The following is a 19,764-nucleotide window of genomic DNA, read 5'->3' as shown; positions in this document are numbered from 1 at the left end:
ATTGTTTCAAAGAGCTAATGGGCAGAGCGCCGCCTCTCAACGGATGTTAATGGTTCGTCATTCGAGGGCGCCTTGACTTGTTGGTGTGTGAATTTTTCTTTTTAGTGCTTTGGGCTGTCAAACATAGCGCTAGGCTTCTTCATATCTGCTCTATAGCCTAATCAGGTGTGTCACGAGCATTTCCCCTTCAAGGAGAGCCGGCCGGCAACCCACCCTTGTCGTCCTCTCATTCCTGCGAAGGGTAACGACCAATGATACCACAGGGACATTTGATTTATACGCTGAAGGCTTGTGATGGTTCAAGGTGGCGAGGAGAGAGCCAAAATGGTAAATCATATAGTAAGTAACTGCGCTTGTTTCTACACTTTGGAATATTTTGCACTTGTCGATTTAACTCGCCCGTCGGCTGCCAATTTAAAATTGGACAACTGCCAGTGAATTATCACTGACAACGCTGCCAGATACAATGAAATGGAAATATACAACTAACAGCAGCAGCCAATGGGTTAATGGGTATCTTGGAAATCCAATTTGGGTGATGTTTTCTTTTTTTTATTAGGGGTTTTACAGGGCTTTCTGTTTTGCCCTGACAGAAAGGATTCCACATTTAGCCTGTTAATTGAATTCCATATAGCAAAGCACAAAGAGCACATTCAAGCTTTTCTCAGTAGTTATCACCCAGACAATCACACGCAATCCTGCTGACATAACACGGCCCCCCATTACAAAAGCCCCACTACACAAATAAAGGACTTGCTATACATTTGATGTGTTAGAAATGCAATTTAGTTGTGCTTTCAAAAACTGTCTTCATACAGTCATCCCTCATTTATCGCTATGTACCGCAAAAGAAGAACGTTGGAATACTATATGTAAAAAGTGTGTCTTTTACATAGTATTCTAAGTGCATTAAATGTATCTGGAGATGGGGAAAAATCTTCTAATTTACAGTCTTCCTATAGCTAACTCATTAAGTGGGAAGTAACATTCCTATAGCTAAATCATTAAGTGGGAAGAAACATGCGTCATTAACTCCATTACATTTACTTAATTGATTTTTCTTTAAAATAGATAAGATTGATGACATCAATTGTACTTGTCAAAATAGTAGTAAATGCTGGTATATTACTGGACTTCATTAATTTAAGCCTTTCAAGACACTATTTTGTTCCTACAATATTCACCATATTGTGTACGTCGAGATATTCTCCTTTGTATACAATTTCCATCGTTTTAACTTTTTTTTTTTACATTATTATAAAAGCTGAAAATTATTTAGAGAAATCGAGCGACTTTTAGGTCAAACGTGATTTTACATCATTTCCTATTAATACCGCAACATGCTTAATGTCTAGCTATGCAGCTATATTTCGAGTCTGTGTGCCGCTAAAAGATGAAGAAGTGATCACTTGAGTGCGCTTATAGCGAAGAAGAGCCTGATGGTGTGTGATCAGCTGGTGAAGTTCAGACTGCGCTTGAGGCTCAGCGTCTCATTCTGTGTGTCATCAGACTGACAAGTTTCTCTCTCACACAAAGATGGAAAGGGAGAGTGACACCATGATATGTTTATTGAGAGGCTTTGGATAATAGAAAAGGTGGCGGCTACAGCTGGAATGTCACAACCATTGACAAAAAAACATTGACTCCCTTTTCGACACGCGCGTGCGTAGACACTCACCCTCAAGAGTTACAGAACGCACGGGACAAGACAGTTTCACAGTTTTAACAAGTTCATTTCTACATGGAAAGGTCACAGTTTACATAATTATGGAGGGATTTACTTCTACAAGGCAACGGAAAAGCAAGATCTCGATAATGAAATCATGGTTTTACAAAAAAAAAACATTTTTGCACTTTTCATAAAATCAACAAGAGTCCAGATGGACTGAATGTTGACATTGGATTTTAGGAGGAAACCGTGCAAACATTATGATTGGACACGAAAGGCGCGGGGGATCGTAAGGAAGTGGGGGACACCAAAACGTCTGCAGAGGAAGGATTCAATTCATCTGGCAACTTCTTATACATTTTTTTTATATCTTTGCACTTACTATACATATGCACACTTATGATTTACAGAACTTGATCTGGGAACATTTAATATAAATGTAATTCCAGGTCATCCCAAGAAGTCTACAAAGAGCTTCTCTGGTGCGTAACCTTCATCGAGGTTTCGAAACGATGACGGACGGACGAATAAATCACACACGGACGTTATTACGGATGGTTTGACTAGAGCAGTGGTTGCTCTTTTTCCATTTGAAATTCCACACCCGACATGTTATGTCCTGTTTGCCTCGAGCACGCTCGAGAGGGTGCTAGATATTGTGTTGCGACAAAGTCATCAACAACCAAAAACAAGAACAGAGCCTCATAATCATCTTCATCCTGTCATTGGATAGCGATAGGCTCAGGTGGCCATAAGAAACATTGCTTTAAAACACCTATTGAAGCAGGAAAATGTGTTCACTTTAAAAAAAAAGACTGATTTTGTTGACGCAACAGCCTTGTCAATATTGCTTCTGAGGAGCGAACTTGACAGAAATAGGAAAAAAATGGAAACCATGCAGTATTGGGACCTAGTATGGTTGTTTTGTTTTGCTTTTTTTAGGCAGCATGTTACATTAGAAGCCACACAAACCATACAAGCAAGCCCTCAAGTTGAAACCTTATTTTCTTTTAGATAAGCCTGAAAACAATGAGGATGGAAGACAAAGAGGAAAAGGGCTCAGAGAAATATAGGTGGGGAGAAAAAAGTGATAGATGCTCGCTTCGAATGACAAATGAGGAAACTTATTCTCTCTCGTAGTTAGTTAGTTGTTCCCGTTCAAATAAATTGGACGACTGTGGCCGTTGTTTGCAGCCAATGTCAAAACTTGGGTATTTACTTTTTGATATAGATCAAAATATTAAATAAACTAGTGGTACAAGGATAATTAATCAAGTCAGGATTATAAAATCCTAATATTACAAGACAAAAGTACCAATATTTAAAGAAGGCTGCATTTGAGTCCTTCAATTGATCAGATAATAGTACCAAAAATCTGTTATGGACTTATTTTCAATTGAAATACTACACTAACATATTTACCAAGTAAAGTGGATCACCCCCCCTCCCAATATCCATATCAGCTATACTCTGTGATTTGAGTCTAATTAAAGCGTAATTTAATGGTTGAGCGATCAAACCCTCACATAAACAACTAGCTCAAGTTGAATGATGAAGTGAAATTTTCTGCATCACTAGCATCCTCCAAATGACGTGATGTGTGAAAAGCTCTCCAAGAGCCATCCCACATTGGCTTTCAAAGTGTTTTTTACGACAGTCAAGGTCATCTATTTAGTGCACTCTACGTATATATAAGAGGCTGGTCTGAAAACTGTCTTGCGTATGAAAGCTGCCATACAATATCACTATGAATAATGGATACACTTGTTGCAAAAACAAACATGCTGTGCCCTAGCTTTTGAAGAAAGCCTCACTGACTTTATTTTTGGGAAGTGCATAAATCATATATATTTTTAAATCAGTTTTTGACGTAAAAAAACTCCTCTTTTTGAGTGCATCTCAGCACTGTTTGGCAATTAGCTACACATTGATCGTAGTGATTCCGACTTAAGCAAGTATTAATTTTGAATGGTTGTTATTATGCACGCGCAGGATGATGATCATCTGAAAGATAAAATGTTCCAAGTTTGCAGTCGAAAAGCAACTAGATCACAGTGACCAACAACAGTTGTGTTTGTTTGTTGTGTGCTTGTTGAGATAACTGTGCCTGTGTGTTCTTCCTCCAATGTTTAGCGCTGACTTTGTATGCGTACGTGTGCACGTTTGTGTGTGTATGAGCTTAACTGGCGGAGCTTGATTCTCACCACTGGGAAATCTCGCTCCCACAATGCACTGGGAACATCGCCAAATGTAGCTGCGGCATCAGTAAGGAACCGATCGGGGCTTTGAATAGAGAATAACAACAACAACAACAAAAAACACTTCCCTGCTTCTTTTCTACAATCCAACCTGTAAGATCAAACGTGCCCTTTGTTGTGCAAACCGTCAATATAAATCAGTAGCAAAAAATTAATTTCATTTTGGACTCACCTATGAAGCACGTTTCCACAGAAACTGACAGATTAACACAGATCGTGTAGGATAGGGACAGACTGGAGGGGGTTTATTCACGTTTTCTTTTTTGTCTCGCCATAAATCCTATATTTGTAAAAAGAAAGAAAGTGCTTGTTTTTTTTAAACATCACATTTTGGGAAAAAGGGTGGCGTGGGAATTATTAAAAAAATAGCCTAGTTAGTACATTTAATTGCAGTGTAAAAGGAAAATAGCATTAGTCACGATGACATTAAAGAACACCTTGTTACATGAGGACAAGTTAAAGACTCATTTCGAGTCCAGAAATGCACAAAAAAAGCAAAGTGCTCCCATTGAAATGGGCCACATCACGAGAAAACTCCAGAATCACTGAAGTGTTAAAACGAAGTGATGACATCACTTGGCACATCTGTCGCGAAGGTGCTTTGGAGAAGTTAGGATTGCGTGCTACGTTTTGACATGTGAGCCAAAATCTACTGCCTAAAAGCATTGTTAGTCTTCACATAAACATCGGTAGGACGCAAGAGTGTTGGGAAAAGTTAATTATTCAACAGAACGCCATTTTTAAGGCAGGCGTCATGTCGTGCTGCTGTAGACCAACGTTGCAGGATGAGAACTGAAACCTCGATCGATCCTGACGATGGTAACAACAAATCTAGGAAAAAAAGCCTTCCGTTTACTGTAGCCCTTCTTTGGCGGGATTGAAGAAAAAATGGCTTTGACCAATTGAGAGCCAATAACGGCCCAGTCCGAGGCGGATTGTGAGACCTTCTGGTAGAGTAATCGCAACCAAGAAATGGAAAGAAGCCGATTGGCTCAATGAAATACCAGCAAGAGTTACTGCGGAATCAAAAACCTTTGGCTGGTTTCCCACAAGTCCTGCTGAATGTGGGGGTCAAATGTCAGCGGTGTCGTCACGTCCCGGCGTCCATTGGCCCAGTAGGCTCTTCCGCACTCACCCTCCAGTGCTGGTGACAGGGCGGCAAACAAAACTGGGGCAGCACCCTCTGCGGGGGTCTGTGGGAATAAGAAAAAATACTAAGATATGCTGCATATAGCTTGATTTAGAGGTGGAAATTGTTTTTTAAGTTCTAAGCTTGTGTCATTTACTTCAAGATGAGTTTCTGATATGTTAGGATGTGTGTAAATTGGTGGATGTTGTTGTAGTTTTTACAATGTCTTTCACCAGACCGAAAAATTCAGCAATTGTATTCCCCCAAAAAGTATTCATCTACATTCTCTTTAATAATGGTTGAGTCATTTTTAAACAATACGGTGTCATATTAAATTGAAGTGGTTAGTTTAGGGGTTGGAATGGATTGATGGAATTTCTATTAGAAACATCTAGTTGATATGAGGCAAATTAAAGAATGATGACATTTCTATTGGAAACATTTAGTTGATATGAGGCAAATCAATTCAAAGAATAGTAAGTAACAGGACAAATGAAACTCGCATGGCAAAGTTTGCCAGGCATTAATGGAGGGAAAAATTCAGAAGCACTGGCATTAACTATTAACAATGTGGAATAGAATTCCCCCTCCCAATCCCACCCTAAAAAGAAAGCAATTTCCATACTATATCCATAAAATGTGATACTGTGATGATTTATTCAACTATTGTTCAATTCTCAGTTCCTCTCAGACTCATTTTGAAACACAGCAAACATACTTTAGTTGGAGTGGCATACCAAGCAAATACAGAGGCACTTAATTATTCATATTTGGTGTCTGTTGGTTAAAACTCAGTTTGCACATGATAAAACCCTTTAATGGAATGTCTTAGATTTAGCTTCAAAAAAGCTTGAACATACCTTTCAGCTGTCTTTTTTTTTGCCATGTGTTCCATCGTTTAGTTGATTGATGTGTCATGCCCACTTTTTTTTCCAGGTTAATTAGTCAATTGAGAATGAAACCCTAGTTCTTTGGAATGCATCCTTCAAATCATAAATTGTACTGTTTGAGATTGAAGACATTGTGAGAGATGAGAAAAACTGTTTGTGCATTGCGACATTAGCGTTGATGGAGCATGTGTGTTTATGTGCATTAAAAACTAGCATGCATGAGTGTGTGTGTGATTAATGTGTATGTGGGGCACAACCCTCCCAAAGGTTATGCTCACAGGCAAGTCCCTGTGACAATTGCAATTTGAGCTCAAATGCACACACACAGACACACAAGTCTCCTTATATTAAGTCCCGAGAACATTAACAGCAGCCTGTGGCCAGCACTTGGAGCTACCCAAAGATTGTTTTCAAATTTAACGCAATGTGAACGCCCTGCCTTGGTTTTAAGGAGCACTTTTATTTTCCTGTGTATGCGTCTACCCATACTCACAGTGAAAAGAATTTGACACCATCTTAAACTGGCATCATTGCCGTTGTAACATTGTGGAAAGTTGAATGAAATCCTACAATAAAGAACCATCTGTTTTCCAAGAGCGTTACTTCTGCTTTCTTTGTTTTTTCATGATTATTATTTTTGAGTTGAGTGGAATCTTCAAAGACAAACAGAATCTGTCACGGGACACTATTGCAATCATGAGAACCTTCACGCATCAGCAGTTTTACGAGTGATGCTGCGATCGGGGCTTTGCTGTTGCATCATCCCTATTGTCTTTACCTACCTCATTCTCGTTTTAAACAAATTCCAAATCACATAAATTATCAGGTGGCACTGTAAAAAAAATACAACTAGAGAGCAGAATAATCATTGATTTGACCAATGAGAGGTCTTCTGCCTGTTTCAAGAATAAAAAGCAAGCAGGTCAGGGCAACATTCAGGGACATTATTTCCCTGTTTTTTGTGGTCTGTTGCAAAAATACTTCAATAAACGCAAAAAAATCTGGGTTTTACTGTGAAAAATATTTGCCTTATTTGTCTTATTCGTACTTTTTTATTTTCTTGCGATGTACAGCACTTTCAATGACCTTCTGTTGAATTGTGCTATACAAATAAATTTGCCTTGCCTTTCCTCTTAATTCTGTTCATCATTTAAAGCTGATTTATTAAAAACTCAATCTCTGAACTGTGAAGCAAATATGCTAACAAGTCACACAACACCGTGCCATTCTATCCCAGTTTGTCTCCAAATAATCAGGTTGTGTGAAAATGTGAATAAATGGCCGCCTACCTTGGAAAGCAAGCGGGACACGAGGATGTGTGCCAGACGTAGGAGTGTCCACAGGTGTCGGTAGAGACAATTGTCCACCATTCCTGGATCAACAGTGCACAAACTGACTGCAAAACAACTCTGCTCCAAATTGTGTTGGAGGTAGGAGCTAAAGAAGAGTTGTGCCAGCTTGCTGTGACAATAAGCTCCGTGGGCCGAGAAGCACTCTCTGCAGAGAAATAACACCGACGAGATATTCACACTCAAGTCAGCTCACATATGACATGCCAAAGGGGAGAAACTTACCGGCTATTTAAGTCATTCCATCGGATCTGGCTGTTCCAATGCTCAGAGGAGGAGATGTTGACCAGGCGAGAGAAGTTCCCAGATTTGCCGCTAAGTTTTAATGTGTCCAAGAGCAGCCAGGTAAGTAGGAGGAAGTGGCCCAGATAGTTCACAGCAAAGTGCAGTTCAAATCCATTATCGGTACAACTTTTAGGAAGTAGCATGACATCTGCTGCACAAAAAGATAAAGATGTGATGAGAAAATAGATCAAATAATTTGTTCTGTTCAGCAGATTTGGATGAAAAAGAGTAGTTTAGGCATACATGAAGAAACAAATCTATATAATATGAGTGAGATTGTAGTATTGGGAATATTTTTGTATTAGATTGTATGCAATTGTACAAAATGAAAAATGTGAGCGGAAGTATAATCATTGACACTCACCATTATTGACCAAAATTTTGAGTGGTAATTCACGGTTCTTGAAGTTGTGGACAAACTGATGGATAGACTGCAGAGACGCTAAGTCCAGATACTTGAACACCACTAGAGGAAAAAAACAAAACACAAGCACATAGGTACATACATATCTTCACTGAAATCTTCAATTCTCTTTAAATAGAGTATCTTTTAATCGTAATAGAAACAGGAGGAGGAACAATAAAGAAATAGATTTATAACACATCTGAGAGGAAATATTTAAGATCCTTAGACAAGGAAGGAAATAGTTTCACTTTAAGATGTCTGATAAACAAGGCAGTGATGGTCAGGAATATTGGGTCTGGGCAGCATGCCAGAATTCACTCCTCCACTGGTTGTTAATATTCAGTTGATGTAGCAGACAGGAGGCAGGCTGGGTGACGGTCAACATAAGCTTGCGGTGTTAATACAATGACATTGTCCAACATCAAGACTACATCCAATGTGGGTGTGTCCTTCAGTTGCAACTATTTTTCAAGTGAAACTATACCTGAAAAACTAGTTTGTGCGCTAACCTATTTTCTGAATAAAATCATCTGTGAAGTAACTAAATCAACAAGTAGTTGTTGTACTTGTCTAACGGTCAAGTCTCACTTAAACATTCATGAAATGACAGTCTTGAAACCTGGTAGCTATATAATATAGATATTCTTAGCTATTTTATTTTGAATGAGCCTGTGTTGCCTGCAAGTTATGATTTGGCCAATAGTGTGCAGTAAGAACACACCATTTTTGGTTACTATAGCGTATGCACATATTTTCCCAAGCGAATGACATTTGTGGATTTTTTTTGTCAGCTGACAGCTATTTTTTCACAAAAAATCTAGTCGGATAGACTTGACCGCTTGTGAGGTCATGAAACGCGAGAAGAACAAACAAAAGAAATGGCTAGATATACCGTATTCAAGTGCAAAATACATAAAATAGTAGCCTATACAAATAGCTGATCGTAATATGTCAAATAAGAAGCGGAAAAGGTCACTTGTAGTATTATTTTTGTGGATGCTTACTGAACTGTGCCTGTGTTAAGAGACATGTGCACACACAAACACAGACACTTGCTGCTTTTCTTACTTCACATTTTCCAGCCAAGCTTTTGGTTTGAGGCAGATTGTGTCACTTTCAAGTACAGCGTGACTAAAATATGTGGACAGACTGGCAAATAAGCATAAACACCTTGTTTCAGCGTCTAGCCAGTATCTTCGTTTGTCCGAATAATCCAAATTAACATCCTACGAAAGTGTTTTTATTTTAAGCGATACACCCAAAAGTATGAAAGGTCATACGAGGTCACAAGATGATAATTAGTCTGAACATGTTATGAAGTAAAATTCCCAAGTACTATTTTTCATACAATACGGGATAGGCCATTTTGATAAAAGAAAAACCCACATTTAAAAAGATAAGAGCTACAAACAGAAGTACAACAGAAGGATCAAACTTTGATCACATTGATTCCATCAAAGCCAATATATTTGGTGCAAATACGAGGAAACGTGCCAAAGGGAATTTGGACAGAGATGTTAAAGGCGCCGCCACACATAGTAATGAGAATCCATTACCGGCTCATTCAAGCACAAACATACACACACTTTCATTCAGTGCACAAGCATCTGGCAGCAGTCACCCTCTTGTCCCTAATGCCTCAATGCCTGCCAATTACAAAAGAAGTGATCAATCCCACCGCAGCCTCGTCCAGGGAAATCGACTTCAATGACACTTGCTACATCGCCGCTGTCGCTGAGCTCGACAGCCACTGACACACCAATAGGACGGCAGCCAACCGGTCTTCAGCTGCTCTTACTGCAGTGCCAGCCAAGACCAGGTTGCTTTCCAGATGGGGGGGCACTAGAATTGCACTCTTGTGTATTACCTGCGATTGGCTCACCCAATAGAGCACCATACAACCTTTTAGTTGACTCTCTCATAAATGCATTGCTTTAAGCAGAATCTGTACCAATAAAAAAAATACAACAAATGTCTCCACATCTGATTCATTAAAAGTTCTGAGATGATCTGGCTTAATGTTTCGAGGGAAAAATCACAGCCCAAAATTTACAGAGCAGTTGACAAGATGTTAACTGATGGAACCTGAGGCTCAGTGCTTTGATAGCATGTTTCTAAAAATGCCTTAATACTGTTATAAAAAAATCTACTTGGGCACAATTCTAATGAGAGAATGCTTGCATTTAGGCTCAAGAGTCTTCTTTTGCAGACAAAATGTAAATATGTTATAAAAAAAACACTAGAAAAATCTTAACTAACAGAACAAAAATACATTTAAAGATATATTGTGATTTCAACAGTAGAAAGAAATTAAATCAAACTAAATTGAATTTGGGAATCATGAATTACAATGCACACTGTGGATAACAATTAGTGCCCACTTAAGCCTAACTAAATAAAATGAATGTAACTCCTTATCAAGAGGTAATTATGAAGCACATCTCCATCCAAAAATGGTCTCAAGTGTTAACTTTCCTATACAGAGGCACTTGCATATTCACCTTTAGCCTTGTTGTACTCTTCTTGGATCCTTTTAATGGCTTACAGACTCTGGTGTTCATCCCGACAACCTATGATGAAAGTAAAGACAAATAAATCAAGTTTTTGTCATATAACCACAACACAACATGCAAATTTGAGCACAGTTGCAACAAATCCTAAATATGATTGACCACTTACTTTACCAGCACCTCAAAAATTTAATTTTCTTTGAAACAACCACATATACAGCAGCACAGTTAGACCTAAATCTGCTCTATCAAACATGGTGATCTGCCCCCCCCCCCCCCCAAAAGAACAAAGTAGAATATAATACTGTACCTATAATAACATGTGCCCCCAGTTTCACCACGTGTCGGGCAACCTCATAGCCGATTCCCTTGCCTCCTCCCGTTACTATGGCAACCTTGCCATCTTGTCTGGGCATCACTAGCAGAGGCAAAAGAGGACAAAGTTATCAGATGGCATGTCACAAGATAAGGAAGATGTCCACATCGTTTTCACAACCATTTCAAAGTCAAATGAGGGGACATTGCAAGGCAAGCATTTGTCGTTGTTAAAACATCCATCCATATTTGACTATAATTCAAGCCTGGACAAAATGGCTAGTAATATAAATACCACATAGTGCCACATAGATTCAAATTCTGCACATCACATGCACCCCCACAGCGCATACACAGACAGAGTCACACAAACCAACACTGCATAACCAGAATGCATTTGTTCCCACGATGTTTAGTGTAACAAATTATGACAACTCATAACAACACACTGAGTTCACTTGTAGTTTACATTCAAGGATTTTTTTTACATATTTATGTATGTAAATATACTGGAACCGATTTTAGATGCAATGTTTAATTAAAAATAAAGTCTTTTAATTTACTAGATTCAGAAGCTATACTAGACTCTATGCATAATCACATAATGTACAACTTTGGATTTAGTAAACACAAGCTCTTGTACAAGACCTTGTACTTAAATAACCTAACATTTGGTTGACGCAATACGTTTTGTAGATACACAGGTGGAATAAGTGTATGATGTAAGGCACTCATCACTTATTTACATTTTTCTTACACTATTGTACATCTGAAAAAGAAATTCTCAGAATTTTCACCTCATTGAATAGAATTCCAGTCCAAAGTCTTGTCTTTTTTTTAATCTTGCCATGCCAATATTCCAAATTAACACACAATTAAAGTAACTGTTCGGATTCTCTCAGAATACTTCAAACTGTCAGTGTAGTGTCATGAATAAGTTGTGTCTTGGAGACTGTCAGAAACACTGGAGGGCAAAGCACTTGGCACAAAAGAAGATCGTCACAGTAATTGGCAAGTATTTTGAGACGATGAATGCAGCATGGCATAAGCACAAATGTGAACAGACAGCCTAGCGCCAGACTGGATTGAGATTGGCGTGGTGGGCAGCAGCCACCTGAATTATCGTAACACTCAAACTAGGGCAGCCAAAACTCAATATCAAAATTATTGCCAATGTGCTGACACATTTAGAAAAGTGCACTTGTCGTCCCCTCCCATCATGTCATGACAAACTGTCTGTGCACATAACTCGCATGTTGTGACGTCATTCTGTAGTATCTCACTTTTGCCTTCTCAGTAGAAGCATAATTGATTTGCCTGACCAAATATCCATGAGCAATGTTGATCAGATTTTACAAATAATGATACTATGTAGGAGTTTTTTTTAAATAAGTAGGAAGAGACGGTCACTGTCACAGTACTTGGGTCAAAAGCTCATTTTTTTTCTGCACACGTGTTGCTCTTAATGTGAGCTGAGTGAATTTGTGTGTGTATACTGTATGTTTGTGTGAGGCTTTGTTCTCTCGCAGCCAGCCTGAGAGGTTGAGGGTCGGCGAGGCGAGCCAGCCTGCTATTGTTTAAAGGAAATTGCATCTCACGCATGACTGTGGGATGATTATTTGGGATGATGGGACGTCAGGGGGACAGCTCTCCATACACACACACACTAACACACACACTCTCTCTCTCTTGCTTCCTCTCTCTTATACACATACAGACTCTGGGGCATATGGGAAATAGGACATGACGTGGGGGCGTGTGATGTAAACAATTTGTGAACGGCATCAAAATAGCTCCAACAGTCACCTAGTTTTTATGACAACTACTGGCTGGCTCCAAACTCGACTTGTCTCATTTTGTAAATCAATCTGGCATTAACACCACTGATGATGACGGCTCGTTTGCATCTCATGAAAATTAGATGATGCTAAATCAAAATGGCCATGTGGATTTTTCTACTCGCCATAGGCACCACAGTCAAAAACTGATGTTATTTATGAACTAACTGCCTTAGAAATGTTGAATTGAGTCATTTCAAAACGATGATACTGATAGTTTTTCTACATTTGTTTGATCACGGATCAAAAAGTTTTGGCTCTCATGGCGGGGGAAACCCATTATTTACATGTTTTTTTTAGGGGGGGGTTGCGTTCCTCGCAGAGTAAAAAGTCCGACTCACTCGGGATAGACTCACAGCTCTGATACTAATGAGGCAGCACACAAGTACGCAGAGATCTCCACTGGGAATGCTACAATTTACAGACTGAAGAAGCAGCAAGAGGAAGAGCGTGACTGAGTCTTTTAATGCAACACGTAGTACAACTCTATTTTTCGGGAGGGGTGAATCTCATGCAACCTGTGTCTCTCAAGTGGCAAATCAGACTGAACAGTAGCACTGGAGGAAAGAAAGTACTATGCTACCTCTTACTTTTGAATAGGCTCGAAAGTCAGCTTGACTTTCATTATGTACAAAAATACAGAGGCAATCATTGTACCGTGTACATTGTACCTAATGTTTAGGCCATTTCATGCATAAATGTATTTAGAGTGACATGAATATAGATGAGTTTTAATTTGAAGTCATTATTGTAAATAATATGTTTCTGTTTGGAAGAAAAAAAAGTCATATTGCATGCCTGTAGCAATTTTACATGCATACATGAATGACTAGATGTGGTGTTTGCTTATGGATGTCATTTGTGTGTATTTCTGTGGGAGTGTTGCGCTATGAATTTTCTAAATAAATCCCAGCACCATTTTCTCCACTTTGTCTTCAGGGAGTAGAAGACTTTTCATTAGTAGATGTAGAATGAGGACAAGGTGGGAGGGATAGTTGCTGGTATCAATTAAGCTTGTCATTAAGTTACAGAAATATTCTCGCTCTTACACAGACACACGCATAGGTGTATCGATTTGAAAGCTGTTGTTGGTGGTTAATAAATGATAGAAGTGTTGTTGTTTTTAACAAGAATCCCCCCATCTTTGACTTCAGGGTGGCATGAACTCACAAAGCCTTCAAGGTGCTGTGCACATGCTCTGCTTCCTTGGCATCCAGCCCTTTAACCCCCCCCTCTATTTAACCCGGTCATCCAGTTAAACAAACACACACAACAGACCAACTTGTTGGTTTTTGGATGTGTAACTCAAAATGGGAATAAAAAAATGATTGAAAACATTTGAGGAATGTGATTCTTCTTCAGGTGATTCTTGAATAATAGTTAAATAGGGATGGGGATGCGAATGAACCCATTTGACTGGGCTAGTTAATATTTCAGTATTCATTCCTGAATTTTCCCATCTTCATTAAACATTAATGAATGCATTTTAGTTTAAAACTATTTCTTAAAAGCAAAAAAAACCTATCTTCTGATGTTAATTATCACAGTCAAATATTTCCATCATAAAATGATGCTGTAATAGAAATTCCACTCAAATAAATGGAAGGGAAGCATAATGACAAAATTGCATAAAATAAATCTGCAATATAGCCGGATGAAAAATCCAGTAACTGGAACGGGGCCCTCAGTCAAGTACCAAATGTTTAAAAATTGAATTACAAAACCAATTAAACTCTTTGGTATGAGTTGTGTTTTGTTGTCATTGAAATCAAATTGTCTTTCAGTCTGTTCTTAGTGGGGCAAATCACTCTGTTCTTTCCAATTTTGATGTAGGCTCTTTTTAGTAATATAATATTAGTAATTTGTACAATAAGTGCTATCAGCTTGCTACCAAGCGGGATGACAAAAAAAGGTCCGGGGACTTATCTCCTTACAAATAAGTATTTGTACTGTTATTGTACTGTTAAGGCTTCTCCAGGACACTATTACTTGCAGTTTTCATTTTATTTGTCACTACACTGAAACCTACTTTTGAGCAAAGATAAAAAGGATACCAACACTTTTTGTGTGGTGTGATTGAAAAAACACTACTGATAAAGTTCCCACAGGAGGTCAGTGCCGATGAGACAAAACAAAAGTATGAATCACCGTCTTTTTAAAAGAAGCAATAAGAAAAGGAGATTGTGTGTGATGGTAAAAACACAACTTCAGTTATCCCTAAGTGTAGATTAGAGTGTAGAATTCATGTTTACCGGTACACATTCAATTGGCTACCTGTCTGGAGGGGAAGCGAGTGTGATTTGTATCTGAAGTGGTGTCTTCCTCCCTATGGACTCTAAAATGATAATATGTAGCTGTTTATCCTGTAGGGGATTCTACATGTCGAGTGCACAACCTGTTAATCCGTGGGGAAGTATATACTTGGGAATGTACACTTGAAAGTGGAAAAATAAAGGGGGGATAGGAAGAAGCTCTGATGTATTTTTCTTTGTGCGTCCATGTGTGTGTGTGTTGAAACTCGGACACAGAAGACATGTGTCACCTCAGCTCCAGTGGCATCCAGCTAAACTGACATAATGCTCCCGAAGCGGTCCTATCAGAGATGGACTTTACATAACGGCTGAGTCACTCGCAATCTATTTTTATGGCTTTGAGGTGTGCGTGCTTCAGGACTACTATCTTCCTGAAAGCCAAATTGAATAGAGGGTGGTGACATATTTGTGACGTCGGGACATCTGACAGGGTCTCTACGCTGGCCCGGTTCTGACCATAGAGTCAGTGAGAAACAGATTGGTCATTTTTGGTGCGACGCCATTAAGCAAGAAAGTTAAAAGACAAGGTATTGTTTGCTAACTGCTGTTTGATTACAGTTGGGCATTTTTTTTTTTTTAACTGTGTTTGTTATCACAAAAAGTAAAACTTTATCAAGGCATTTAGTGGGTTTTGCATTTCAAAGATGACACCATTTCATGTCTCCTGTCTTAAAAGAATAACAAACTTTTTGGTTTGGAAACTATATCTTTTCATCCTAAATTGCAGATCAATTAATTGATTTTTTTCGCTTTAGAACATGATATTCCTTAAAATGTGATTATTTGCATTGCATTGCATCACTAAATAATAACTAAAAAAATTGCTGAATAATCGATATAGGAGGAAATATATGTTTTTACAAATCATTTTTGATAAAAACTGCATTTCAATCCAATTAATCAATAAAATTATTGATAAAATAAAATATTTGGGAGTGATAGGCTTAATATATGATTACAGTACATATACATACACTGTATGCTCTTTAATAAATTATTTGTAAATTCTTTCCCACACCCTCAGAAGTGTGAAGACAAACAGTAAGCTTCAACTCGATCAACAAATCAAAAACAGTGGAAATGCGCAAATACACATGCACTCATGCAACTCATGCTCATTCAATGCATGAATGTGTGTTGAAAACTAGATGTTGTTTCTGCTCATGGGTTTTTTAGATGGTTGATGTGGTGACTATTTAAGTCATTCAGTACAGTGAGGCTATTGCACTGCCTAAAGTAATTGATTTAGTGCGACAACATTGTATGATTAGATTACTGTAGTATACTGCTGTTTTTCAGCACCCCATTCCTGACAAAGCCATCAATGTGGATTAACTGCTATCAATTCGTCTCCCCGGAAGTAAAGACTCAGGTGAAAATGCTTTATAATTTAATTTGAAACGTTAATCTTATTTATAGGTATAAAAAAAAGACAATAAATGACATGTAGTGTGATAAATGGTGCTCAAAGTATTTACGTATACCAATCTTGATTTTTTTCAGACCTCTGTTTGAATGGAGGGAAAAATTAAAGAAATTTAGATAAATAAAACCAATATGAAATAACAAATCATGCCACTATTGAGTGTGGCATATTTATATAGCAAAATTTAACAAAATTATTGGTCTGCATATGCTATCGTCCTATGTTTCTTTTCCACTCTCATCTTCCCCAACCCCCTTAATTTCAACCCCTGGATCATTTACAATGATTATACTCTAATATATCTCTATATATACATTTGTGAAGGTCTTCATAAGAATGGACTGGAAATATTCAATCAGTTGGGCTACATTCAAAAGACTTGCACATTTTCAGTGTGTAATCACGAGCCGCTAGAATAACAAACTTCTTCAGCTTCAATAATTAAACTTTGATCTTACATATTTTATCACCTCAATTTCAATTGTCAAGGTGTATCAGGGTAGATTGGGCAACTTTTTGGGCTGGCTAAAAATGTAGGCAACCTCCACAAACAATTCAAATTAACTCATTTGTGTAGGTAGTTATTCAACACCTACACCTGTCCCCCAGGTTTCCTGCTTTCCTCTTTTCCACCTGTCATTTTGCAGCATGTCAGTGTTAAAACTGCTTCACACAATGAAACACACAGAAGGCACGTGGCCATCGTTGTTTTTTTTACCTCAGTGTTTTTCCATAGACAAGGTGGGCAACAAAGACAAACTGGGTCAGTATTAAAAACAGACAGACCTCCTTGTCCTTGATGTCTTTATGCTGTTAAACACCCCGAGCCTGGCGGAGTCTACGCTATCATTTGAAATCCACATTCTAAATGTGTCTGTGTGTGCATGTTTGAAAAAAGAAATAAAAAGAGATCCAGAGTTGAAAGGAACCACCGGTTGGTTCTAACTCTTCTCATATTGACAGCAATGATTTTGTTGTCTTGTCAAATAGGTCACCTGCCACTCCCACGGCACTAAACAATTTAAGGAAACAGTGCTTGCACGCAGGTATATTTATGGATTTTATAATATCACAGTTGCTTGCCAAGGTTTCATTTATACACCTCTGACTTTATTCTGGGGATTTTCTGTGCTGTTTATTTGCCTCCAGGTTGTTTTAAGGGGGAATAGTGATGAGTAGACATACAGACAGGTGTCAAAACGGTAGGTAGGTTTTATCACGTTGCCATGTTCCTCGGAATGTCTGTTTTTAGGGTGAAAAATAGATCTGGAAATGAACACGCAATCTCTACAGCATTTGAAGCCCTCTACTTGATAGAAGCAGCGTGCCCTTGACGTGCCCTTCACACTATCCACTTTGAGATTGATGCAAATGTGCAAACTAGTCTCCTAATGTGAGGGTTCTATGTGATGAGATGAGAGAATTCCAGTCCAAATTTCCCTCATTTCCAGCTTTATGGGTCATGTGACAGCATGTATGCTGGCAATTGGGCCCAATGTGCCTGCATTATTGAGTCGTCCTCTATTAAGCGTGGGCAATAATTTGGGTGTGGGAGAGAGCATCTTTGTTAAGTAGGATTAGATGTTGGAAGCTGATTGGATAGAAACAAGCCTTCCTCACGTTAGACGGGAATGTAATGCATTTAATTTAAAAAAGGCTTTGTGCAATATGTAGAAATGTCGTTGAAATCAGAATGTTTATATATTGAAAAGAGGAGACAAATTGAGTTAATCTATTGGGGATGTAAAAAGCCAAAGGTGGATGGAAGACTCATTATGAACTGAGCATGAACTACTAATACTGCAGCCAAAGACGGGGAGCCAGTGGGGTGTAATGCCAAACCAAGGTAAACATTGGTGGATCCTGACCTAAGAGACTCGCATGCATCTTTACCGCAATGTCACAGACGGTCATGATATGAACTGAGCCAGCTTTACGTTCATCCTAGTGACACATTTGTGTTCCTTTTCTTTTCTGCATTGTATTGTATTTAATACTCAGCAGTGATGGAGATGTGAAACTGCCTAAACTGCCTATTTATCAGATAGAGGGTGTTGCGCTTCACTTGGAAATGGGGCAATTTAAAGGTTGGGGGCAAAGGGCTCAGGGAGCCAGGTGGTTTACGCACGGCGCGCACACATCTTGACATGTAACTTAGGGAAGAAAAACACGAAATGCAAAAAGACAGAGGAAGGGAAGAAAAAAAAAGAGCAGACTTACAGGGTGACCCCGGGCTCCTCCATTTGTGATCCTCTCCAGCAATTTTATCTTTGAAGTGAAGGAATCCTCAGATGCCGTGGTCGCAGTCCACGTCCCTGCAAATGTACCAAAGGATCACGTAGAGGATGAGGAGTATGGCGAAGATGAAGAGGGCGACTAGGATGGCCTTGGTCACCGGAGAGATGAGCGACTGCATGACAGGAACAGAAGCCGGGGCAGGAGCTGCGTGGCTCACCGCGTCCCTTCCGTCCTCGTCTGCTGTCTCTCCCGCTCTCCTCTTCCTCCCCGCCGCACGGCAACTGTTGAGGAGGACGGAGCCCCGGGGTACACACGCGCACGACGCAGGAGATCCACTCAGCGTGGATGGGGCTTCCCCTCTCAGAAGGCGGCACAGGGGGGGTTTGCGGTGGTGGGGAGTGGATGAGGGGGGGGGGGGGGGCGTCTGTCCTCACTTTCACTCTCACGTCGGCGGGCAGAGATGAGATGAGTGCGGTGACAGCTCACAATGACAAGAAGATGGGGGGTTGGGGGGATTATATCTAAAATAGAAGTTTTCTTGGCCTGATGGGCAATGGAGAAGTGCGTGTGGCGCTTCAGTGTGCTGCAAGAGGCTGCAAACAGGTTGATTAGGATTCCTTGTGGCGCGCGTGTGCGCCATATTCACATAACAATACATCAGCATCGGGGAAAGACATTAGTACACATCATAATGTTAATCACCGCATGGGTGTTTTTTTTGCTAAACTGTATGGCTCTGAACTTGTAGGGGTTTCAAATATGTTGTTTAAATAAGATGATTAGAGAAGCTTATCAGTGATGCAGTGCAATTTTCATTTGACATATAGTTAAATGGATGACTGGTTGGTTTTAATCCAGCCTTAATTCTGTTTGTTTTTCAATCTACGTTCTTGTACGGAACGTGTTGTGTGAATATTGTTTTCAGATTCGCTTACCGTGGTACTGGTAACAGTGGTGGTACATGGGGTCTCTCTAGTGGTACGTTTTGGAATCCCTGAAAAGTATAGAGCAAAAAAATAGATACATTAAAAAAAATACAATTAACATTCAATGTAAACATTCAGGTATATATTGTAGTTATAATGCGTGTTATAACGTTTATTTTATGCAGGGCTATAAATTTTTCGGTTTAAGCGGAA

The 19,764-nt window shown here is 39.1% G+C and overlaps 1 protein-coding gene across 1 annotated transcript; it reads right to left on the bottom strand.

The window, feature by feature from the left end:
- Nucleotides 1-1,550: 1,550 nt before the first annotated feature.
- LOC144204122 (polyprenol dehydrogenase-like) lies at nucleotides 1,551-19,049 on the bottom strand. The gene is given in 7 exon segments (XM_077727913.1): nucleotides 1,551-5,120; nucleotides 7,236-7,443; nucleotides 7,521-7,731; nucleotides 7,945-8,046; nucleotides 10,488-10,556; nucleotides 10,807-10,914; nucleotides 18,608-19,049. Coding segments are annotated over 6 exon segments (876 nt in total). The 5' UTR covers nucleotides 10,913-10,914; nucleotides 18,608-19,049; the 3' UTR covers nucleotides 1,551-4,940.
- Nucleotides 19,050-19,764: the final 715 nt, after the last annotated feature.

Source organism: Stigmatopora nigra, chromosome 11, assembly GCF_051989575.1.
Source record: "Stigmatopora nigra isolate UIUO_SnigA chromosome 11, RoL_Snig_1.1, whole genome shotgun sequence".
NCBI lineage: Eukaryota > Metazoa > Chordata > Actinopteri > Syngnathiformes > Syngnathidae > Stigmatopora > Stigmatopora nigra.
This window is presented reverse-complemented; position numbering and strand designations above follow the sequence as displayed.